The sequence below is a fragment of the Lycium barbarum genome, chromosome 8, assembly GCF_019175385.1.
Source record: "Lycium barbarum isolate Lr01 chromosome 8, ASM1917538v2, whole genome shotgun sequence".
Classification (NCBI taxonomy): domain Eukaryota; kingdom Viridiplantae; phylum Streptophyta; class Magnoliopsida; order Solanales; family Solanaceae; genus Lycium; species Lycium barbarum.
The window spans coordinates 96011196-96036847 of record NC_083344.1 but is presented as its reverse complement, the minus strand read 5'-3'; the positions used below and the strand labels follow the sequence as shown (position 1 = coordinate 96036847).

At 35.6% G+C, this 25652-nt stretch overlaps 1 protein-coding gene across 1 annotated transcript; it reads right to left on the bottom strand.

Annotated features, from left to right (window-relative positions):
* Positions 1 to 175: 175 nt before the first annotated feature.
* On the bottom strand, positions 176 to 17991 carry LOC132607982 (uncharacterized). Its single transcript, XM_060322064.1, has 4 exons — positions 17787 to 17991; positions 12764 to 13020; positions 12263 to 12311; positions 176 to 429 (listed from the first exon to the last, which is right to left on the bottom strand). The coding sequence occupies exons 1-4, from the start codon at positions 17989 to 17991 to the stop codon at positions 290 to 292; spliced, it is 651 nt and encodes a 216-aa protein (XP_060178047.1). The 3' UTR covers positions 176 to 289.
* Positions 17992 to 25652: the final 7661 nt, after the last annotated feature.

Below are 25652 nucleotides of genomic sequence, written 5' to 3'. Positions count from 1 at the left end.
TGGCTAAAAAATCCTACCTGATTGTCATGATTTCAAAATTACAAATGGAGAAGAGAAAAAAATGTATTTCAGAATGTTAAAATAAATTTATTCAAAAATTACTACTAAAATAAGAGAAAATAAATTTTAAAACTGTGGCATGCAAGTCATGACAAATCTATAAGAACTCATGCAATACTCAACCTCGCTATCTGATTAGATTACTCACAAATCATGTCTAATCGTCTTTATTTCAAAGCTGTAAATAAGGGCGAGAAAAACAATAAACGCATCACATATCAGTATGACTTTATGGTATATGCAACGAGGAAATTACACTCAATGACCTTGAAAATGGATGGTCTTGATTTTTTATCCCAGCTTGCCCCATGGGCAAATCTTCAAGTTCAAAAGTCAAAAGTGTTGCCCATTGGTTAAAGCTTGTTAAACCTGAAATTTTGCCCATGAGCTCTGTTATGAAATAGAAGAAACTAAAGAGAAAATTGAAGAGAGAATAAACTGTAACTCTTTGTGTTGATTTTTGAATTGTTTCTTATATTGAAAAGTAAAAGACTATATCTCTATTTATGGAGAAATAAAGAGAATAAAATTAAAAAATATATATATTATTTTCCTTATAGATACTAAATTAAACAAAAACTAAATATGATATAATTAATGTAGTAACTAGACTTGGAAGCAAACTAATAGCTTGTTTGGCCAAGCTTATTTTTCTCCATAAGTTTTTTTTTTCTTTTCAAAAAGTGCTTATTTTAAAAAGAAAAGTGATGTGTTTCGCCAAGCATTTGAGAGAAAATAAGTGCTTTTGGAGAGTAGCAGAAGCAGATTTTCAGAAGCTAAAAAAAATAGCTTTGACCCCTGTTACAGTTCGCATTTCGTGAGAGGGGTTAGCTCTCGGAAAGCTACTTCGAACATATTGGTGCTCTTTTGGACTTTATTTTAGAAGAGTCGCCACCTAATTTTTAAAAAATTAGAAAAACCAATTTTGAAGGGTTTATTCATACGTCGTGAAAAAACCTTCGTAATCCAAAGTTCTAGGTAAGGGTTCTAGTGAACCCCTAGGGAAGGTGTTAAACACCCTAGTATTAAGGATCCGTACTATACGGTTGACCTTCGAATTCCAATGTATGAGTATTTGCATTAATTGTTTATTTAGTGTATATTCCCGCGTTTATAAAATCTGTCATTTGCATATCATTTTTTTGGAAATGAATTGAATATATCCCCTTTATATATAGGGTATTTAGGTTCGGATTTATAATATCTGGATATAAATAGTTTCCTTTTATATATAAGGATAGTATCGATTGTAAAAAATATGAAGAGTTGTTTATATTTAAGTGCGGAATATAAATACGTTTCGTTCGTGTTTGACTCATACGTGGCTCGGGTCAATCCGTTTAATACATTTTAGAACATCCTATCTAAAACTTTTATATTTATGAATGATCCACATGGGTTTTAACTTGTATATATATAAAAAAGGTTTTGCTTTTATTATGAATATACATAAAACTGATCTTTTTCTTTGTCCTTGATTTTAAACTTAAGGCCCAATACTTGTGATAAAAGAGATTGCATTTTCTGTGTGGGCTCGGCCCAAATTTTCATTATTATTTCTCATTTCTGAAAATTAATTCAGTGCAGTCCAAGAAGATGTGTTGGTTTTTCAGCTGGACCTCAGCCTCAAAGTTCTTGCTTTCTCAGTACTGGGCTCGGCCCATATCTTTTAATTTATTGCTTGTTTGGATTCAGAAAATAAAACTGAGTTTAACCTACAAAAGAAGATGCATTCTTTGATTTCAAAATTCGGTTTGGTTTTTACTCAAGAAAAATATAGCCATGTCCATAATAGCGTAATCCTCATTTTTAGCTTTTATCGAAACGGGTTCATTTGTTGACCATTTTTACTTGAATATTATTCATATTAAGTTCAGGTTTTAAAAGTCATTTTTGGGGGACCTAAAGTCGAACTAAAGGGCACAAGCACTGCTGTCCTAAGACGACTAGTTTAAACAATAAAGAATTCCAATAATATATATGAGTTTTACAACTTTTACAAATACAGAATTGTTACACCTCGGAAAAATTTCATGTCATCATGTGATAAATAAACTATTGCAAGGTGAGATGAATACGATGTTTTTATAAGTAAGAAAGGTTATTTAACGATCCTAGTTAAGATTTCAAAGATGTTGGAAGTAAGAGGAGAAAGTTCCTTAAGAAGGGCAAAGTATATGTTGTGTTTTGGAAAGTTTCGTAAAGTACCGAGCTAATGTTTACTTAATGATATCCTAAAGGAGAGTTGTAACTCTCCTTAGATTGGTAATGAAGTGTTAAACAAGTTTTAAGAAGGTTCCATAAGGATTGGAGATCAAACGAAACGACGGAAACCATTTCAGGGAAGTGGAGTTATACAACTACTTATACGGTCCGTATAAGGGGTCCGTATAACCCCCAGCAGGAAGATGTTTTTCATGACGGTGAACCACGGCTACTTATACAGACCGTACAATGTTATACGGACCGTATAAGTGTCCGTATAACACCCCACGGGCTGAGTTATTTTCAAGTATATAAATGTGATCCCACTTCATTATTTTCATTTTTCACACTTCACCACTTCTCTCCAAGTCTCTAAAACATTCCATACATTTCATATACAAGAATCCAAGGGAAATCAAAGGCTCATATCATTAATCCAAGGGAATCAAGTATAAGGAAGCTCTTGGGGGTTGCTAGAGTCAAGAAAACTTTATGGATTGAAGCTAGGGTTTTTCTTCAAGTGAACTATTTCCATCCAAGGGTTATTCCTACTCAATCAAAGGTAAGTTTTATGATTATTTCATGTTATTTGGACTATGGAGAGGTTGAAAGACTAGGGTAGAAGAAGAAAGTAGAAAAGGAAGTCTAAATGTAGCTTTTATGATGTTTATGAGTAGTAATCTATATGGAGTCATGATTCTTAGTATGATATGGATATAACCATGTTATGGAAGGTAGTAATGGTGATGAAGAAGCGTTATATGAAAAATGTGCTAAAATGAGTGTGAAGTTGCTAGATGAGTTGAACATGGGGGTGAATATTGAAGGCTTAATGTAATGTGATTACTTGAATTGGATATTATGAGTGTATTATGGATGTTATTGTGGTTGTTGGGAGTTGTTTTGTGATATGGTGGAAGTTAGACGAAATAGTGGAACTGCTGCCCAATTTTCATTAGACTATGAACTATTCTAGTTTGAATTTAAGAGTATCATTAAGGCTTAATCATGGCATGAATCCTTCTAAATGTAGATTATTCAAGCTTCCACGGTGAACGTTAGATAGTTGAGAAGACAAAGAGGTATGTAAGGCTAATCCTTCTTTCAATAAGGCATGGTTCCTTGGCTATATATATGTATCCTTTCATGAGTTCTATAATGCCCTCCAAATGATTCTATCTCCAAAGCTACTAAAGCTCATGATCCTCGATACTTTCATGATTCCATTGCATCCTTTATATGATAGTTGATCCTTCAAGGATAGACGTAACAAAAACGATAATGGTAATGATGCTTATGGACTCTTAAGTATACGTGTCTAAGTATGTATGACTATTATGTAACACCGAGCTTACATGGCCGGGTATGATATCTATTGCGCGCACACCACTGCAGTTGGGTACGGATGACACTGAGCCTTGGTAGGGCCAGGTATGTATAATCACCGAGCCTTGTCATAGCCGGGTATGTGAAACCACCGAACCTCCATGGTCGGGTATGCTATGGATATGGATATGTATATGAATACGGATATGAATATGGATACGGATGTAGATATATGTGTGTATGTTTATATGTGTGTACACGAGCACGCATTAGAAATGGAAGGTCCCTACGAAATACAAGTAAGTAAGTAATTATGATGATGGCTCTACTATCTCCCGATTCTCCCATCTTATGCTGTTTCTTATGCTCCTATTATGATGTTGATTATGCTTTACATACTCAGTACAATCTTTGTACTGACGTCCTTTTGTTTGTGGACGCTGCGTTATGCCGCAGGTGGCCAGGGAGACAGGCTTGATCCATAGCTTTCTTATTCAGGGACTACTTAGAGGAGCTCCATTTCATCCGGAGCTATAGCTTTTGGTATTATTCTTTTGTGTACATACATGGGCACGGCGGGGTCCTGTCCCGCCTATGTGATGTTACCTACTCTTCTTAGAGGCTCGTAGACAGTTGTATATGGTTAGATGTCTTGAAGCCTTGTCGGCTTATATTTTGTATATCATTTTGATGGCCTCGTCGGCTTATGTATATTGATGTAGGCATAGTTGTTAATGATGGTATAAAGGTGTTGTTGCCCAATGAGTTTAGCATTATTGATGTATAACAATCATGAGTAAGCTATGTGGTCCACCTAGATGTGAATACGAATGTACCATAAGAGGTACTCGGGTGGGTTAGCACCAGGTGCCCGTCATGGCCTTCGGGTCGGGTTGTGACAAGAATACAACTAATTTACACATGAAAGACAGTGCAAATAAATAAATAAAGAGAAAGGGAAGGCTAGGTGTTGACACTTAATTTTGTCCCTCCTTTATTCTAATTTATTTCCTTGGGCTTCTAAAATTATTAACGAACTAAATACTTTGTTTTCACTACTATTTTTATTTTTCATTACTATTAATATCGTTACTTTCATTTTCACTATCAACATTACTAGCATTACTTTATCACAAATTTCAAAATGGTTCGTTGTCATTTTTATTTTCGAATTTTGGACTCGTTAAATTAATTACAAATCAACACTTCAGTAAATCCTTACTTTCTATATATTAATTACTATTAATTGTACTAGTTATTAAATTAGAAGCCCAAATAATAATTTAAATAAAGGAGGAAGGCCATGATATTTCAACCAAATTATGGCCCAAACGGAGCAGCCCACAACAACTTATTCGACCAGCCCTACCCACTTACCAATTCGGCTAGCTCAACAAACACCCAGTCCAGCCCACATCTTTAGCAACGACCCGACCCACCTTTTGTTCTTATTCATTTACCCTAAGCAAAAACAAAAGACACAGCCGCACTTCATCATCTTCTTCCTCCATTTAGCAAAACACAGACTTGCTTTCAGCCATGGCAGATCTTGCCACCCCATTTTCGTGCAATATGCACAGCTCTCTCTTCACGCCTCACTCCCTCATCCTTTCCTCTTTCAAACAAGAAGTTATATTGCCACAGCCATGGGAGATTTTAAACAGACCCATTTTCGAATATCTCCAGATCAACATCCAATAAACGTCTCCCTCTCTCCTATCTTCAACGATCACCACACAAAGGGCCAAAACACTTTCTGATTTTTGAGGAAGAAATCAACTTTAGAGATTCGGTTTTTTATTTTAAACGGCTATCCCGCTTCAAATCCCGGCCAAAATCTCGAGTTCAAAAACTAAAACCCTAGTCTTTATCTCCTATAAATACTACCCTATTGTCCTCAGCTGGGGAGTTTTTTTTTCTGGTTCGTTGGCTTACCCCTAAATTTTATGCGAGTTGATAAATTACTTTTAGCCGTTCTTGAACATTTTCTAGACACAAAATTTTCTGGTTCGTTTCAATCTGAGGTTCGAATCGTTCGTCGTAGTCGAGTGTAGATTCGAGACCCGACGCCCCATTTCACTGTACACGGAAAAGGTCAGAAATCCTCCTTCTCCCTCTGGATTAGTTCTGTTCTACGTGAAATCATATAGTTAGAACTATTTTGATTTACTATGATCCTGATTTGGCATGATAATTAGCTACTTTGCTAAGTATGTCTTACTAATTCAGCTTGTTCGAGATGTAGGAGCTATATGATGTAGTTAATCTGCCTTAATAAGATTATATGTGTTAGCTTAATTGGTTGTTTAGATGGTTAAGCTTAATTGGAGTCGTTCATGTATGACACTCAATTGTTAGTTACTTATGAAAGGAATTTTACCAATTACATCATGTATATCTTGTATATACTTGAACAAGATTGATGGTCGTATGCAATGATTTCTTTGCTAACGTGGTTGCTGTCATACTATGTCAAAAAGGGACACTGTTGGAGTTTATTCCCTTTAATTTCTATAGCATGTTTCACTTCTAAATGTTTTCTACCTAGCATAGTCGTGTAAATCCTGGGCATTCATATCCCCTGGATTCCATAGATAAAAAGGTTCAGAAATTAAATTAGCGGGTTGTGGTTCGAAGAATTTATTAGAAGTTATGGGTGTATTCACTCAGTTGACTGCTATAAGTCGTGCATCGAGCAGCGACTGAAAGAAAGTATCAATTAGGCGTCAATCTAAATATGCATTCCTTTATAGAATTCTTGAGTTCAAATATAAGCTAAGTTTGTTTAGTTAGATGTTCTCCAGTTTGCTTTCTCTTCCCTTCTATATGAAATTAAACTAAGGATGATTTTTCTTCGATAAATGATAAGTATTTTGGCTAAAGTTTCTGTTAAAAATTGCAAGCCTCCTTTCTCTTTAAACATTCACTTATGTCCTGTTTTCAACTTTTATGTGAGTTAAGTTTTATTTGGATTACTCGGTTAATCTTTTCCCTCTCAATCCTTATGTGTAGGACATGAACTACTATCCCTCCCTTTTTAAAATTCTGTTTCTTTCTCCAGGTTGTTGCGTGGAGAAAATGTTGAGTTTGCTAGTATGTTTGCATCTCTTTCTCTTTGTTGTGTTATGTTGTTTACTTTTCTAAATTCAGCTAGTCTACTATGAACTGTGGTTGTTTGTTGTTTGCTATGAAATAGTACTAATTTGATAAATGCTACACTTCAGAGGTTATTGCACTTTGTCATTGTTATGGCTATTTGCTGGTTCGAAGTATCAATTTTCGTAGGAAAGATTGTTGCATTATTAGAGGAACTGGTCTGGTTTATGATGCTCATTTATAGATAAGTTTTGTTTCATTTGGGTTGTGGTGTGTCCTTAAGGGCAGATAACTTGTGGTCCTAGGAACAATTTGCTGTTATAAATTTTGAGCAAATTGTGTTGCTATACTGGACTGAGCAGATTCTCTATTCTGACACCTAGTTTGGGAAAAATCGCTACTTATGGTTGTTGAATTGCTACCATTTTATTGCTGTCCCTGACGTGTAAATTATTTATAATCTGGGTTCGGTTTTGTTGTGTCATGAGAATTAACTAAAACAAATCAGTACCTACGTGGTCAAGTTAAATTCATGTTATGTATGCATTTAAACCATGATATCCTCGGGTAAATTTTCCTTGTCACTAATCTTTATCTTTTTTTTTTACATGTACACATCGGAGAAAATGGAGTCCCAATTCTAGACTCGCTCAAAACGGAGTCTCCAAATTGAGACTCGGCATTAATACATCGCCCGTGCATGGAGTCGACCGTTCCTTATTCCTTAATTTCATCCCACAGCAAGAAAACAATGAAATTCGGTTGAGGCTCGCCCATGGCGATTCCCTTTTTCTTTTTTTAACTCTCAACTCTTTACTCTGCTTATTGTTTTGTTTGAATGGGTGTTTTGAATGATTTCTTTGGGTGTGTGTTTGCTGCTCTTAATACATGATATAATGGTTTAAGATTAGCATGCGATTAACTTTAAATGTATAATTAAACCAATCGATATTTGCTAAGGAATTGAGTCCGATTTCAAAACCATTCACATACCTCAAGTTAGAGTCCTAGCATTATTTTATAAATCCCTTTTTTAGTTGTCTGGGTATTTCTTTTATTGGCTATAAATGACCATTTCTAATAAGTGATGAATCTTTTCCAAACTTTAGTTATATCTTTATGTTCCCAAACAAGGCCCCAACTTTCATAAAGAGGTAGTTATATTTTTCAGAAAACTTTTCACATAATAGTAAGAAATTAATTTGTTCATTGCCTTTTCGATTTTATTTGTTACTTAATAAGCTAAACAGTTAAAAATGAATTAGTAATAGATCATTGAGTTCCTATTAACGTATTGACTAATCCAGTCTATTTTTTTTATATGATTAAAGTCCTTCTTCTGTAAACTACTACTTTATTCTAATTTAAATAACATTCTTCTATATCTATCCATAACTTTAGCAATACTTATAAAAAAATATTTCTTAAATGTTATAAAATGTTACATTTACATTTTTAGCCTTAATTAATTAACTTTAAGTCCGATCGGTTAACCATTATTAATGAATCTTAGAGGATGCCTAATACCTTCCCTCTAGATTAGTTGAACCCTTATCTCTACCTTAAGTTTTGTAGACCTTAAACGGAATTAACTTTAAAAATAACTTTAATGAACTTTAGGTGTCCTAATTCACCGTAAATAATTAGGTGGCGACTCTTAACTTTAATTAATTCCAAAATTACCGGGATGTTGTAAACTATTTTGACTCCGGTTAAAATAGGATATAACACTAGGGGTTGGCCATTTTCACCCGTGGCTGGGCCTTCTATGCGTACAATATTTGCTTCCCTTTCTTATTCTTTTTCGGACTCGATTGATATTGAAAGAATTCGCCTGTTAGGCCTTTGTAGGCTGGTTTTGGCCTAAATGGACGTGAAGTGAGGAGGAGAAAAAGAGGGACGCGGTTAGTTTATAGTTACTGAACTTATCACATAATTAATTATACTTCTACATGATATATATATATATATATATATATATATATATATATATATATATATATATATATATATATATGCACAGGTTACAAACAGAAACAGTATACATACAAATATACAATATTGGGCCTAATAACAAAAGCAAACTATATTCAAGCCTTCTTTATTTCTGGGCTCTAACAAAGAAGGCACACTATCCTTATTGGGCTAGGCCCGTCCTCTTTCCAAACAAAACCCAATCCAAGTATATATTCAGTGTATATCTAATATATACCCTCCCTTTTTCTTGGAAACTTAATGTATATCCTATGTATGTCTAACTCTTAAGCAAGTTCTAATCCCATACTTACCATTAGTAGATCAAATGAGTTATTCCCAAAACCAAGTTAAAGTCATTCCTAACGCACAAGTTCAGTCCCTAGGTTCAGATTTTAGACCAAAAGGTAGGCTAGTTTTGGCCCATATAGACGTGAAGTGAGGAGGAGAAAAAGAGGGACGCGGTTATATAGATACACACACACACACACACACATGCACAGGTTACAGACAGAAACAGTATACATACAAATATACAATATTGGGCCCTAATAACAAAAGCAAACTATATTCAAGCCTTCTTTATTTCTGGGCTCTAACAAAGAAGGCACACTATCCTTATTGGGCTAGTCCCGTCCTCTTTCCAAACAAAACCCAATCCAAGTATATATTCAGTGTATATCTAATGTATATCTAATATATACCCTCCCTTTTTCTTGGTAACTTAATGTATATCCTATGTATGTCTAACTCTTAAGCAAGTTCTAATCCCATACTTACCATTAGTAGATCAAATGAGTTATTCCCAAAACCAAGTTAAAGTCATTCCTAACGCACAAGTTCAGTCCCTAGGTTCAGGTTTTAGCAACTTATTATGACAAGTATAGGGATATACTAATACTTAATGTAATTCTGTTAACCAGTAGGCCAACATGCTTGCAACCAAAAGGCACAGCCATGAAAGTTGGTCTTGAAATTTAAGTTTATTCTAATACCAAATGTAGGATCTTTAGTTCAAACAAGCATCACAGACTGGACAAGACATAAGCAGGTTCAAATAATCAGAATCATGACAACAATCATCATGCCTTAGCCAAATTTGGTAGAAACACACAATGCATACACAAATTTGATTATGATTCAATTGAATGATATGGCATAGGGTAAGTGATCAGTTATACCATGAATGCAAAGATCCTGAATGATTCTTATGGTCCAGATAATTCAGTTCCTATGGCTTCGAGGTTAAGATCTACTCTTTACTTAATCTTTATCCCCTTTTCATGCAATGCTAACTAATTTTATAGGATCAGGTGTCGATTTTTTAAGCATATTCAGACAATGTAGGGGTTCACGCAGACCTTCAGACTTGACAAATTACTCCCTCCTAGCAGAAGTGGAAATTGGCACATATATACAAGGGAAACAAATTTCATGGCAGAGAAAAAGAGGGGAGGCACATATATATAAAGGAAACAAACTTCATGGCAGGGAAAAACAGGGCAGACCATGGGGAGGGCTTTCACATATTGATTAATCACAAAAATTCCTACTTGTCAACCTTAGGAACTTTCTAATGGACTTAACACAGAAACAATGTCATATTTGAACCAAAGCAGGCATTTAGCAATAATACTCAAGATCATGGGGGCTTGTAACATGAATAGACAGAGGCAGTTTGATAGTAATAAAATGCAATCAGACTTCAGTTTTTGAGGAATGTCACAGAGATGACCTTTGAGGTCTCAATCAAGATTAAATGGATGGAAAAGATGCACAGATGATGATTCAGAACTTCAAGCATGCTGTGATTGCAATGAAATATGAACGAAATAAGCAAAACAGTTATGTACTTAAGTACTATCAGTATCTCAAAAAGGGAAGACAACTAGCATGAGGGATTTTAAGGAGTCTCCATGATCTCTTGGTCTTTTATTCTCTCCCTGAATCAATCTAGCATCCAAACTCCCTTCTTGATTAAATCCCTTTCTTCTAGTCCAAAATCAATCCCTTTACACACAATTCATCTATTAAGCTTTATCAAACACAGCCTATACAAAACAGTTTCAAACTTACCCCTCTTTTTCCTTGGTTTATTGATAACAATAGGAATCAGGAAGGCATGCATAGTGCACATATGCCCCACAGTCCTTTGAGGCATGCCATGGCACCCTTTATTTGAGGGAAAGGTACTATGAACCATGTTTGATCTTGGTTCTTCCCAATCCCTACTCCAAGGTTCCTTTAAAAGACTTTCTCAAGGTTACGTGACTTAAAACTCATTCATACAGACTCTCTCGTTCCATTTTCCTATCAATCAACCAACCTAAGAATCAATAATAAGGCCAACTAACTTCTCTAGTCAAGTTCAGCCTAAAAGTCATGGTCAAATTGAGGTCTTAAGCTTTTATAGCCTCCTAGCAAGACATCAGTAATCTTAATATTCCATTTTCAGATTGGTTTTTCTTCAGTTTTTAAATAAAGTTAGACAAATATCTGAATTGGACATGGAATTCCCACATACACTAAATATAGCATGCTTTTCTTAGCTTAATCAATTCTCACTTATTAACCCCACCCTTAATCATTCTTGTCATCAAAACAATGAGCTATTACATATCATAATCCCACCAAATTAGTAAGTACAGAAGCAAATTACAGAAAGTGCCAGGACTTCACATTATACAACAACTCAGTATCAACAGATATCAAGAATAGAAAGAGCATTTCATACATAGATTATCATATGCAGAGTTAAGATGCTTCCAATTTAGGGATACAGGTTTAAAGTATCACAGTATCACAGCTTAAGAAGAGAAGTAGCACAAGCTAGACAGGTAAGAGCTACAAACACACTCAAAGTCCAAGACAGGGGTCATACAACAACCTTTAAAAGTTTTGCTTAAGCCATTGGACTTTACAAACAAGTATCACTACATTAAGAGGACAAATAGTCAAGTAGTGATCTTATAAACATGTCATATAGGCACCTAAAGCTAATCAGTCTCATTAACAACTCCTACAATGCAAGTTAATGCTCAAACAGTCATGTAATGACCTCTGTGTCATCTAAATAACTAGAACTAAATCTCTGTATTCAAATATACTGCCAAAGTGAACTTATTCAATCCTCATTAATACCTTAAACTATTCAACTTGGATCATTACAGTTTTCTAGTAATCTCATACTCGTTAACAGGATTAGCATTAACCTAGAAAGTTACTAAAGTCACTAATGTCAATCATATAACTATGCTTAACTATACTTCATTATGTTTAAAGGAAGGACAACCAAACAGAGCCTTAGCATCTAATAAAGCACACATCAGTTTATACCTTTTCACAGATGGAGCAACATTAGGAACATTATCCAGGCGCACACACACTTAGTTCATACAAACAACAACTATTCAGGCTAAACCACATAATTAGCGAGGACAAGAGTATAACATCTATCTCAAATTCCTGATGAACTTTAAGCACTACTAAGGCAGCAAATTACCACTAATCAAACCAAAATAAACTAATAGCAAAAACAAGGTATTATCACATAACAGAACTACTAAAAATAACAAAATAAATAACAAGATTAAAGGGTTACCTTTTTTATGCGCAGCCGTGTACAAAAATGGATTTGAAGACCCTTTATGCTTCCAAATCCCACATTCAGCCACACAAAACACAAAGAAAATAAATTTTAGAACTAGAAAGACTTCAACCTTAAAGTTAAAGCCTAACATTATACTGGTAAGCTCAAGTTTCGAATTTTTAAATTCAAATCTCAAGCTTTTAGGATTCTGAAAACTTGTGAAATAGCAAGGGTTGGGGTTCTATTTTATAGAACCCCAGGTTATCCCAAACCATTGAGGCATCGATGTGGGACAACCTGATTTCTAGGTGTAAAAACGTTTATCTATAGATTCAACGATTTGGATTGAAGAAAACAAATATATACGGTCAGATTAATCTAGTTCTAGATCGATCCTTGACACTACTTCAAGAACCAATCTGAATTAAGCTTTGAAAATTCGAAAACAACAACAACAACGTCATAATCTGTACATTTTGACTGAGAAAAGTGAAAAATAAGAGTGTAATTTACCTTGTAGGCGTTGTTTGGATAAAAACGAGTGGGAACATTAAATTTTTTCCACAAACGAACACACACAACTGCACAACGTCTGAACTCCTCTGTGTTTTTACCATTTTTAGGCGAGAAGAGAGAAGAAAGTGAGGCGACGCTCCCTAGTGTTTCATCGAAGAGGAAAGGGAGAGAAGGGGATAAAGGAAATGGTGTGTTTGGCGTGTGTTTTGTGAAAATGAAGGGGCATATGGGGTTTGCCCCCTTTTGTTGTTGCACTGCGCCGGGTCAGTCCGACTTGGACTGGGCCTTGGTCCAGTTTTAAAGAAAGAGGAGGGGGGGTCTCCTAAATGTATACTACGTAAATATATCTATGCATATTTGATGCATATATGCATATAGGGGTAGGAGGGGTAATTAAATAAAATAGGTAAACATTTAAAACAACCAATTATTAACCGTAGCATGTGGTTATAATCAAATTAAGACGTAATTAATTTAGGATACGATTAGTAAGTTCATTTTTGCAAACATGGCCTCAATTGGTTTTAAAACTAAATGATTGTTGCGCTTTTAACCCCGTTATTAGCCAATTGCAATAATATCCCTAATTAATCTTAATCTAATTAATTATTTCACTTATGGTCGTATTTATCCTAATTAACTAGTTAAAACTAAATTTGCACTAATGACCTCAATTGATTTGCCAATGGATTTGATCATTTCAATTAAAGTCACTCAAAGGTTAAATTATAATTATGACCCCAATTGTCTTAAACAATGAATTGATTAATTCAATTGTGGCCATCATGTAAACAATTAGTAATTAAAACCAATTTGCAATGATGACCCTCTAATTGATTAAATAACCTAATTAGATACTAAAAATAATTTATTAATTTCAACCAATTATGCTGTCACGACCCAACTAGGGCCGCGACGGGTACCCGATACTTGTACCGAGCACCCCTTATCTATCATCTTACCTCTATTACTGAGCGGGCCGCATGAACTATACCACATATTTTTTTGTTACTAAACATTAACATTAGTAGCATACTTATAAACATAGGCTAACAAATTTTACTAGCACCTTATACAACGACGAGGACCATCAAAAGTACAAAACATCTAACTGTACATATCTGTCTACGAGCCTCTAAACATAGTACACATATACATAGGAAGGGCCGAATACTGCTGTGCCCGAATATATACACAAAATAGTACCAAGGGACTGAGGCTCCGGGACAACTGGAGCGCTGTCACTACTGCTGATAGAACTCCTAGGAATCAGGTCCGTCTACCTGCTGACCTGCGCGGCATGAAACGCAGCGTCCACAAGAAGGGACGTCAGTACGAATAGTGTACCGAGTATGTAAGGCATGGAAATTAATAAAAACAGGAACATAGATTATGATTACCAATATCATGGAGTCATAGACATATAATGAGACAAGAAAGTAACCTGTACATAGGACTGCCTTTTCAGGCCGGATACCATGCATGCTTGGCTGTCTTTGAAAACATTTCTTTTTCATGTTCATAGAAAATAGAGCTTATTTCACAATGTAACATGTCATAGCATATCATAGTATATTATGTAATATCATAGCACCGAACAATGTCGGCTCGCCCACATTGCACCGAAATACATCGGCTCGCCCATATATATATCTATATCCCGCGTCCGGGCATCCCGCGTCCGGGATGATAAGCCAGCTGACCAGGTGGCAGTGAAACATGTTTCCCTTCCCATCCCCATGTATCCCTTCGCCCCACCCCATGTTTATATACATATTTCATAGATATATATATATATATCATATAAGCATGCAAGAGAGCCCAAAGAAAATCATATATCCATAGGAGTGACGTAAGGTCGGTGACCTCCGATTGCATTATGGAATAACCGTGACCGCTTTGTCTCACCTTGAAGGAACGAGTATTTTAAGGCGAGACTACCAACGAAGAATAGTACTAGAAGAAAAACGTAGTATGAAATCATAGGCATCATAGACGTCAATTCATAGGCTTTGAAATCCTTAGAACATAGTGTCATAGCTAAGAAATAGAGATAAGAATCAAGAACTAGTTTGTCACCTTCGTATTCACATTGAATCCTTTGCTTAGAAATCTTGGTCGTGGAATCATTCTGGTCATACTTATCATAGGCATATTCTCTTTTCTAACATCATCGTTATCATTATCATCATAGAAGTATTCTCGTTGGAATAGGTATAGTACTTGTCATTTGATAACGGAATAAGGATCAAAGGTTTCTTTCGGATTCAACTTCAAAGTAAGTCAAGCGTAACAATAAGGAAAATCCGGGAACAATGGGCCCACCTCGGGTCAAATGAGGCGGTGTACCAAATTTACATATGTTACATGTCATGGCGTTACTTGTGAGGGTTTCAAGGTGGTCGGGTCCTATTTATGCGAGTTCTAGAGGTTTAGGAAGTTCTTCCAACATTTTACACAATTTTAATTCAATTCTACTGAATGAAAAAGGGGAAACTTTAGGTACGAATTCCGGAGAATAGGGTTGTCTCCGAGGCTCATATCCAACATATTACGTCTAAAACATGCCGTAGAAAGAAGGGTGAAGCCTTACATACCTCTTTCCGCTCCTTATGCTGTTCCAAATTCAAGTTGCAAATCCGCCAAAATCTACAAATTGGTCACATTTACCAACTTTGGTTAGAACATTTGGAATTGGAATCTTAAGATAATACTTGGCTACCGAAATTTCGGCAGCACTTCCCCTGTAAATACATGATTCCCAAAGATCAACTTAGCCAATTCTCATCAACAACAATCCGGGAATTCAACCCGGCCAAACTATCAATCATAATATCAACAACCATACTAACAATTTCCATACTCAATCCAAGATATATTATAACAACTTAATCAATTTATCACTTCCTTCAAAACCTTCCAACTCCAATAAAAACGATAACGACCTTATAATATATATTCCAACAACACCATACTAATATCATTATCTTCCATACATGTAAGGACATAATTTCAATTTACATAATCTTCCAAGACAAGCCTCCAACTACTAATACTTCACTAAGCTCATTAGGCTTTTATTTGCAACATAAAGTTCACAACACAACAACCAACATACTAAATAAAACTTGCTCACCATTCCTTCATAATTCAACACATATACACGGCTATACATACAATATACACCACACGGCCACCATTATGCATACAGAACTACAACCTTTCCAAAATCATTCAACTTCCATTATCAACATAACACTCACAACAATAACAACCAAACACTAAACAAAATACTTGGCACATAATTTCCACACACACACATATATCACACGGCCACCACTCCCATGTTCACATTCCTTATGAATTTCATCCATTTTTGTACACTACAACATACATATACATCCATAACATATAAAAGAGTATAAATTCTTACCTCCTTCTTTGATTCTCCAACTTGCTTGAATTTCCAACTTATGAATATGGACTTTTCTTGCTCCAAAGACCACTCCACCTTACTAGGGGCCCTTCAATTGGTAGGAAATGATTTTTGAAGAAATTTTTGTCAATTTCCTTGGAAATTTTTGCCCTTGGCCGAAATGCCTATGGAGTTTTGCTCCTTTTTTTTTTTTTTTTGGCTCTTGAATTCTCTAGAAAGTTATGGAATTAAGATGACTAATTCATCTTTTAATACCATTCATTAATTCTTTATGGGCCTAAGCCCAACCATATGGATGACTAGGTGGTCCATTTAATTTCCAAGCCCATATATTATTTTGATCTTACAACTAATGAAAAATTGTTTTTCTCCAAATTTCAAATTTGCCCTTCGTCTTCCTCCATAATTCCACGAATCATATTGCGAATTTCCCTTTATGCCCTTGACCTTTCTTAATATTCCTGCTTCTAAATTCTTCATAAGCAACTCATATGCCAAGCAAAACAAAAATAGGGCCTTGCTTGTAGTCTTCCCGCGATTGTCTTGAATTATCCAATTGTACAAAAATGCGGGATATAACATATGCAAACCCACAGAATTAAAGATTGAGGGGAAAAATGGTCAATTCTCTTAATTACTCAAGCTCCTTGGATTTAAAGAGAATAAATCATTTGTTAATTTGACCTTTTGAAAATTTATCAATTAAGTAAACAATTCTTTTTTTTTTTTTTGCTTTTGATTAAATCTCACAAACATTTCATAAATGTCATAAAATGTACCGATTAATTCCTAGATGATTCACAATATTATGGAAATTATTTTATCAATCTAGAAGAGAGAAATGCTGATCCAAACAATTTTATGAAAATTACTTTGACCCCTTTGAAATGCATGATTCACTTTATTTATCATCCAAGGACTCTGAGTAATTAAAGTAAATTATGGGAAGTCAAAAATTAGGTGTCAGCAACCCCAAAGCACTTTTGAGAAAAATACACTTAAAAACACTTTCTAAAAGCTTGGTCAAATGCTAATTGCTTCTCAAAAGTGCTTTTTAAATTAATTGACCAAACACAAACTGCTTCTCACACAAAGTATTTTTTTTAAAAACCACTTTTAAAAAAAAATATTTTTCAAAATAAGCTGATTTTAGAAGCTTGATCAAACAGGCTATAAATATTCTAGAATATTCCTGGAATAAAAAGGAAGTGAATATTACTTCCACTAATTAAATCATAAAGTGGAAGGAAAGTAAATTTTAACATTCCCCCTCAAACTCAAGTTGTGTATCCAATTTGAGTTTGAAGACTTGATTGTTCTTGAAAAACGCACTCTTCCTTGCTTCTGTTGCGGCAATCTAAAAGAGTTGATCCTCATCATCACACTTTTGTAACATGGCCTGCTTGTTTGCAATTTCCACATATTGTAGCTGTTCTCTAACAACAAAACTTTTCTAAGTGTTTTTCTTTTTGCAATATTTGCAAGGTGGATAGTCAACTTTTCCTTTTTGGTGTTTTGCATAGAAAATACCTTCAACAACTTTATCTTGTCTGAAAGCTCTTCTTTACTCTTGTGCTTGAAGACCACTTATTAATTCTGCAAGAGAGATATCAGAGAGATCTTTAGACTCTTCTAGAGCGGAGATTTTAGACTCAGATCTCTCAGGAATAGTTACAAGGACTTTTTCAACTATTCTGTTATCTTTGAAATTCTCGCCAAGCAACATGATTCTATTGACAATCAAGGAAATTCTATCAGAATACTGAGTGATCGTCTCACCCTCTTGCATTTTAAGAGATTCAAAATCTCTTTTCAAGTTCAAAATCTGATTTCGTCAGCCTCGTCACTTCCTTGATATTCCTTTTCAAGTTTTTCCCAAGTTTGTTTTGTTGTTTCACATGCAATAATTTTAGAAAAAATTGAATCAACAGCAGAATTTTAAATCACAATTTTGGCTTTGTACTTTTTGGTTTTCTCTTCTGAGTGGGCTTTGATTTGGGCAGGAGTAGAAATTTCAGGAAGTGGTTGTATGGGTTTATTGTAACGACCCGTTTGGTCGTTATAGTCTCTTCGGCGCTTTCGCCCGTTTCCGAGCATTAATTAGCTCACTTTTGACCAGAGAGGACCGTTGACACGCTTCCTGAGGTCTCTAGACCGAATTCGGGCAACTTTTGTGAAAATATAAGCTTAAAGTGAAAAATGGTTGACCCAAAGTTGACTTTTGGGCAAACGAACCTTTTTCGAATTTCCGTCGATTCCGAGAGGTCCGGGTGGTCGTTTAGAACTTGTATGTGTATTTAGTTCGGTTCCCAATACACTCGGATGCATTTTGGGACTTGGGATGTGAAATTGGAGTTAAGGCATCGGGGGTTGACTCAGTCAACGAGGCCCCCGTTGGAAATTTTGAGACCATGAGTGCATTCACAACATATTTTTGTGTGGGTCTATGTGTTTAGTTTGTGAGCAGATGGCCTCAGGAGTAACTCGGGATTTCGATTGAAGACTTAGAAAATTCGGGGGATGTTGGTATCTGATGCCCGCAACAGTGACACCGCTGTTGAGGTGTGTTGGCCGCTGGGGCGGCCATGGGTATTATTGGGCATACGGTAGCGGGACCGCTATAGAGGCCACACTACCGATGCTGCGGTGATGGGCTAGTATTTTCATTTAAGTCTGTCTTAAATAAACCTTAGACCCTCATGATTTCCCACTTCGATAGTTGAGCTTGAAGAAACTGCTCTTAAGGATATTTGTCGAAGAATCTTGGAGGTAAATCTTGCTCATTTCTTCATTCTTCCTTTAACCCATTATCATGTTAGATTCCCTTTTTCCCTTAATAAACCCATGGTGAAAAGAGTTGGAAGAGGGTTTGGAAGAACATTGTTCCTAGGATTATTAATGATAAATTGGTGATATTTATGCTAGATATTGACTAATCTAAGATTATTAATCATATATCTTCCACTTTTAACATTGAATTTTGGAATTGAACACTTAGGGTTTATACCCAAATTAGGGGTTTTGCTTGAAATAAGAAATTAGGCTAATCTTTGGGCTAAATCAGCAATTAATGGTTGTATTATGATTGCCTACTACTTAATTTGGTATTCTGCCTGCGAATTTCCTGTTTTGCCCTTGTGGGCATGTTTCCCAATTTCTAGGGTTAGAATTGATCGAATTGAAATAGTAGCAATATGGAATCATTCTTCATGATTTCTATTATAGAATTCAATTATGCTTAGACTACTTTGGTTCTGAGGTTCAACGGAAGGGCAAGACAAATGAGTGAGTTGTTGGTCGGTTCGGTAATCTAGGTAGGTTATGGCTTGCCTTTGGTGAGACTTCGTACAGCGAAGCACATATTTAGATTATACTGTCGGAGATATCATGTGAACCTTCGGGTATGAAGTCGGGTTAGATATTGCCTTAGGTTGGACTCTGTTGTGTGTTGGGACTAGCCACCCCGTTATGTGTGCTTGATTGTTCCATTGTGATAGTTTGATGCCATGAGTAGTTGGTAGCTATTGGAATCTGTGTTATCGTCTTGATTGAGATAGAATTGCCTTACCCGTTGTTAGTATTTGTACTTGGATATGTTGTTGGCGTACCCACTGTTGATACTTGTGATATTAATATATTGTTGGCATACCACTGTTGGTATTGTGATATGATACATTGTTGGCGTATCGCATTGTTGGTACTTGTGATATTGAACTTGATTGTTGATGATTGATATACGCATTGCACGCATTCTTACACATTCATGATGCATGGCTGATACCCGGTGATGATCCGGTATCGTTGATTGAGTAAACTGAAAAGGCCGATGTCCGAAGATCAATTCCGAAATCGTTGATTGTATGAAATCGATATTTGATAAAATCTTTTATTTGAGTGATTGTGAAAAGGCCAATGTCCGAAGATCAATTCCGAAATCGTTGATTGTATGAAATCGATATTTGATATTTTACTTGAGTGATTGTGAGAAGGCCGATGTCCGAGGTTCAATTCCAGAATCGTTGATTGTGTGAGACTGATATTTGACAAACTCTTTTACTTGAGTGATTGTGAGATGGCCGATGATATATTCCGGCATCGTTGTTGCATGGTCGATTCCGATGATATCCCGAAATCGTTGTTAGTGCATGGACTCCGCGGGTCCCCTACGGTGGTGCCGGTGAGACTCCCCTTGTGAGCAATTAGCTAGGGTCCCATCTGTCTGTTGTGCAAAGATCCGGGACGGGTGGCACATAGACTTCGCGAGTCACGTTGGGTTGTGCTACCGAGATGTCAATATTTCTGTCCGGATTACTTGTGTACACCTCATTTGCATGACATTACATCATATTCATGCCATTATTGCACTGCATTGCATTATGACTACATTGAGATGCTTGGTGATTGGATTGTGATGATTGGATTGGTTCGGATATATTCAGACTTGACATATTTCGGTTTAAATGCTTTACATAGGCGATGACAGATACTCAGTTGTGATTATATTGTCTTATACTTGCTAGTTTCCTTGCTTATCTGCTTTATCTTCAGAATTGTGTTAACTATGCTTAGTCGGCCGATGATGCCTACCAATACTGTTGTTTGTACTGACCTGCACTTGTTGTATTCTTTTATGAATGCAGAGTACCAGCTTGGATCAACTTCTGTAACCCATGGTTGATCGACATTTCGGCTTTCTCTCGAGTTTCCAAGGTGAGCATGGCGTCCGCTGATCCTGAAGACTTTCCTATCATATGTCTTACTTTTATTTCAGAGACATAGACATTTATGTATTAGTATTCCAGATTGTACTATTCTCCTTAGATGCTCTTGTATTATTCAGACTAGACCCTGGGGTTGTTTATTGTCTTCCGCACTTTCTACTACTTATATATAGATATACCGTGAGACTTACGTAGTTGTTCTATTCCGCTATTTTAAATTCATTCTTTCGTGTATTTATTCATTGTTGGGTTGAGGGTTCGCTTACCGAGGTGGGATGGTAAGTGTCCGCATGGCCTAAGAAAAATAGGTCTTGACATTTATCTTCCTTTACAACTTCCCACAAATCATAAGCTTCAAGATAAGACTTCATCTTAACTGCCCAAATTTGATAGCTTTTACCGGTGAAGGTTTGTGGGGCATTGAAAGAGAGATTATTATTTGACATCATTTGGAATACGGTTAAAAATAGTATGGGTTAAAAATTTATTAAAACTAGTTTAAATTAGCCCTGCGTTAAAATTGGTTTAAAGTAGCCCTGCATTAAAAATAAAAGCAAGGGTTAAAATTGGGTTGAAAATAGGTATGGGTTAAAAGTGGTTGAACTTTAATGAAATCACAAATCCATTGAGATGAATGAACCTGGCGTTGATACTACTGTTATGGAATAGAAGAAACTAAAGAGAAAATAAATTATAACTCTTTGTATTTGATTCTTGAATTGTTTCTTGTATTGAAAAATAAAAGACTAGATCGCTATTTATAGAGAAATAAAGAGAATAAAAAAAAAGTATATTATTTTCCTTATAGATACTAAACTAAAAGAAAACTAAATATTCTATAATTAATGTAGTAACTAAATATTCTATAATTAATGTAGTAACTAAACTTGGAAGGAAACTAAATGTTCTATAATATCCCTAGACTAAAAAGGAAGTAAATATTTCTACCATTGAATATTTGGATTATAGATTGGACTTCAATTTTTATTTTAAATTTTTTTGGATATCGGATTTAGTACTACTGAAAATCCAAATTTTTTATACCTTCTATTTAGCCTTACCCATATTATATGTGCTCAATATTAATTAGTCGTAAGGTCCAATGGATTTAATGTGCTCAATATTAATTAGTCGTAAGGTCCAATGGATTTACCCTGCGACTCTATCCATTATAATTTATGTCCAATATGCAATTTTCTACTAAATTAATCTGATATAGCTTGCAAAGTTGGAGTTAACTTCGCTACTCTTAGAATAAGCAACTTCCAATGTAATAGAGGAAATAATGTATAATTGGACTATGTGACTTTATACCTTTTGGTTTAGTGGTAACAACGCTTTGTTGAATCCACATATTTAGTTTCACATTATGCTAAGACCTGTAACTTGGCAACTGGGGCACATGAGTTTTGCTTCTAATAAGCCTACTTTAAATACTCAAAAGTCAAAACCGAAAATCCAAAATATCCAAATCGATTAATCCGAAACCGAACTTTAAAAATCCATTCCAATACGAGTTTATTTGGATTGGATTTGAATTGTAATTTCTTCAATTCGAAAATCGAAAATCCAAATAGAAATTTTCATATCCAATCCGATAATCCGAATGCCCACCCCTACTAAAAAGGAAGTAAATATTTCTACCACTAATTAAATCATAAAGTCGAAGAAAAGTAAATTTAAAATTTAAAGATCACTACTTCCAAGGCAGTTTTTGTAAATCAACCACATGTAACCTATCCTCTACCCCACAAAGGTAGGGTAAAGTTTGCGTACATTTTACCCTCCCAAGACTCCACTAGTAAGATTACACTAGGTATGTTATTGTTGTTGGTGTTAACCATATGCAATCTAGTTGTGTTGTTGGTCACTCACAAATCAAACCGAATTTTTACAACTATAGTATGTAATGTACAAACATATACTGCAAGGCAAATATGTTATCTGTCTTTCCCTTAAAAAAATGCTTATTAATCTTGGTTAGTTACTTACATAGTGTGCTTTGCAATACTTCTTGGAAAGCAAAGAATAAAGAAACAAGAATGTAAAAAATTCTGGATGATTTCATTCATTCACAATTTCCATATAGTTGTACATAAATAAATTAAAAGATTCTGTAGCTGGTTGTATACACGACTGTGTTAAAATCTACTCCCTCCAATAATTTCTCACACTTCTCTTTCCACTGAACCCTAGCGATCGACGAACATGGCTTGAACAAGCTTCCTCCTCTGTCTCCGCCCAATGACCGTTCATGCAAAAAGCAATGTCACTCTCTGAACCCTATAGAACAATCTCCTTCCACGATTACTATTCCCTTGAAATCAGAGGGTCCTTCATACAGGGATGCTCTTCATTCTCAAAACCTAATGATGTTAACACTACTCTTGAGGATGGGAATTATCCTTAAGCTTCAGATTATGCTATGACTGAGGTAGACTCCGATGATGAGGCAGATTTTTCCGACTCCACGGATGGTGACGAAGGGAATCCAAAAGTAGTTTTCCACGATAAGAAACACTCTTTCACCATGAAAGTGGATGAGGATTTCGAAAAGAAAATTCTAAAATCTTGGCAACAATCTGTAGTGGTGAAAATGCTGGGCAAGGAAATTGGCTTTCTGAATTTTCGTGAAAAGGCTGAAAAATTATGAAAGCCTAAAAAAGGATGGAAAGTGATTGATCTTGAACGGAATTATTACCTAGTACAGTTTGATTCCAAAGATAACTACATGCATGTTTTGTTGGATGGACCGTGGACTGTTCTAGGTCATTATTTGGTCGTTAAACCATGGAAACCAGATTTTTCTGTGACAGATGATCTAATTAATTCTATTGTTGCTTTGGTTCCCTTTCCAGGGCTTCCCATCCACTTATACCACAAGAAGATTTTGAGAGTGCTTGGAAATAAAATTGGTCGTCTTGTTAAAATCGATTACAATACTGCTCAGTGTGATAGGGAATGTTTTGCTAAGATTGCGGTGGAGGTGAATCTGACTAAACCTTAATCTCTTATTTTTAGTTTAAAGGAAAAATTCAAAAAGTTGCATACGAGGATACCAAATATTTATTTTCATTGTGGTAAAATTTGGGCACACCATTAATCTTTGTGGGGTTATCTGCTAATGTGAATAAACCTCCAAACGAATAAGACAAAGCCGCTAATTCTGGTGGAGGTGGTGGAGAAATTGGCCCTACAGAGGATAGTATTTATGGTCCCCGGATGATAGTGCAACGTCGTCCATGGAATCTAGTGGCAGAAATAGTGAAAAGCAAGCAACAAGTAACAAAAGAGCTAAATATGATTCTAACACCTCTCGATTTGTAGCCTTAGATGGTTTGGAGGTAGAAGATCAAACTGTTAAGAATCCGTTGTATGAAAATGAAGTGTTTTCCAGTGATACAAATAATTCTGATTTGCAATCTCAGTCATTTCAATTTGCGCAAAAGTCACCAAAAGGAAACAAAAAGGGTCCCTCTAAGTGTTCTCCTAGGGTGGTTGAGCATCTAAACGAAAATAGCGCGATTGATGTTGAAGTGAATGAGACAATTGTTGACACAGATTCGATTTCTATGGACAATATGATGGACCATAATTAGTCTTTTCAGGACAACACCAGTGCTCTGCCTAGGTTTTCCACAGTGCCAAATTTAGTTTCTTCAGTCCTAGACAGCGGTGACAACTCCACGCCTGCCATTACCTCAGTCAAAGAATAACTCGATTGCTATTTGTGACAAAGGTATTAATAAATCCACTAAATTGGCCACCTCCAAATTTAGTGGTAGCAAACCTCCTAATCTACAGTCTAAAAAGGTTGGTCACTCCCACCAAATTCGGTCTCTTAACTCTGCTGATGTAGAGAATGTCTCGATAACAGATGTTTTGCAGTCTCATATTGATATGGTCATTTGATATTTCTGCTCTTGGAGGTTCATCCTTTGGAATCATAGTTTCTACTTGACTTGTTGATGCACATATGTGCTAGTTCTTTCTTTTCTATATTTTGTTCATGGATTTTAAGTCATTTATTTGGAATTGTCAAAGATTGGGCTTAGCCACCAAGATTAATTATATTCGGGATATGATTAGCCAATACTCTATATCTTTTTTAGTTCTCCTAGAAACCAGAATCAGTGGTGTTCAAGCGGATAAAGCCATTAAAAGAATTGGTTTTCCTCGCTCTTTTCGGGTTGAGGCACATGGATTTTCTGGAGGAATTTGGGTTCTTTGGCGGGACTGCTTGGACTAACTTCACTTGTAAAAGGAGAAAGGAGGTCTTGACATCAAAATTCTGAGCAAATTTAATGATGCTTTTATTTCCAAGTTGTGTTGGAGATTTATCACAGTACCTCAGGCTTTATGGGTCTCAGTGTTAGAAGGAAAATATGGGATCAAAAGAAAGCCTCTGCCTTTGATTTTTCCTTCTTCTCGGGGTACAACCTTATGGAATCGTATGTGCAAGCTTTGGCCGTTATAATATTTGTTTGTCAATTACTCATGGTAAGAATTGCTCATTTTGGTATGAAATTTGTTTGATGGATAAACCTTTAATTGAGGTTGTTGATAATTTTATTCCTGATCATATTTTGCATTGGAGGTTAGTGGATGTTGTTGGGCATAATGAAGTCTGGAATTTGCAGCTCCTTTCTCTCTATGTTCCACAACAAGTAGTGGAATTACATGGAAATTTTTCGCCTCCTAGTGTACAACTGGGGGAAGATGAATTTTT

Coding starts and splice junctions, on each gene's coding strand:
- LOC132607982 (XM_060322064.1), bottom strand. CDS start 17,991: ATGCAAGAGGGTGAGACGATCACTCAGTATTCTGATAGAATTTCCTTG. Junction 13,021..17,786: donor TCTTGCAGAATTAATAAGTG/GTCTTCAAGCAC, acceptor GACCCGGCGCAG/TGCAACAACAAAAGGGGGCA. Junction 430..12,262: donor CACGGCTGCGCATAAAAAAG/GTAACCCTTTAA, acceptor GCAAAATTTCAG/GTTTAACAAGCTTTAACCAA.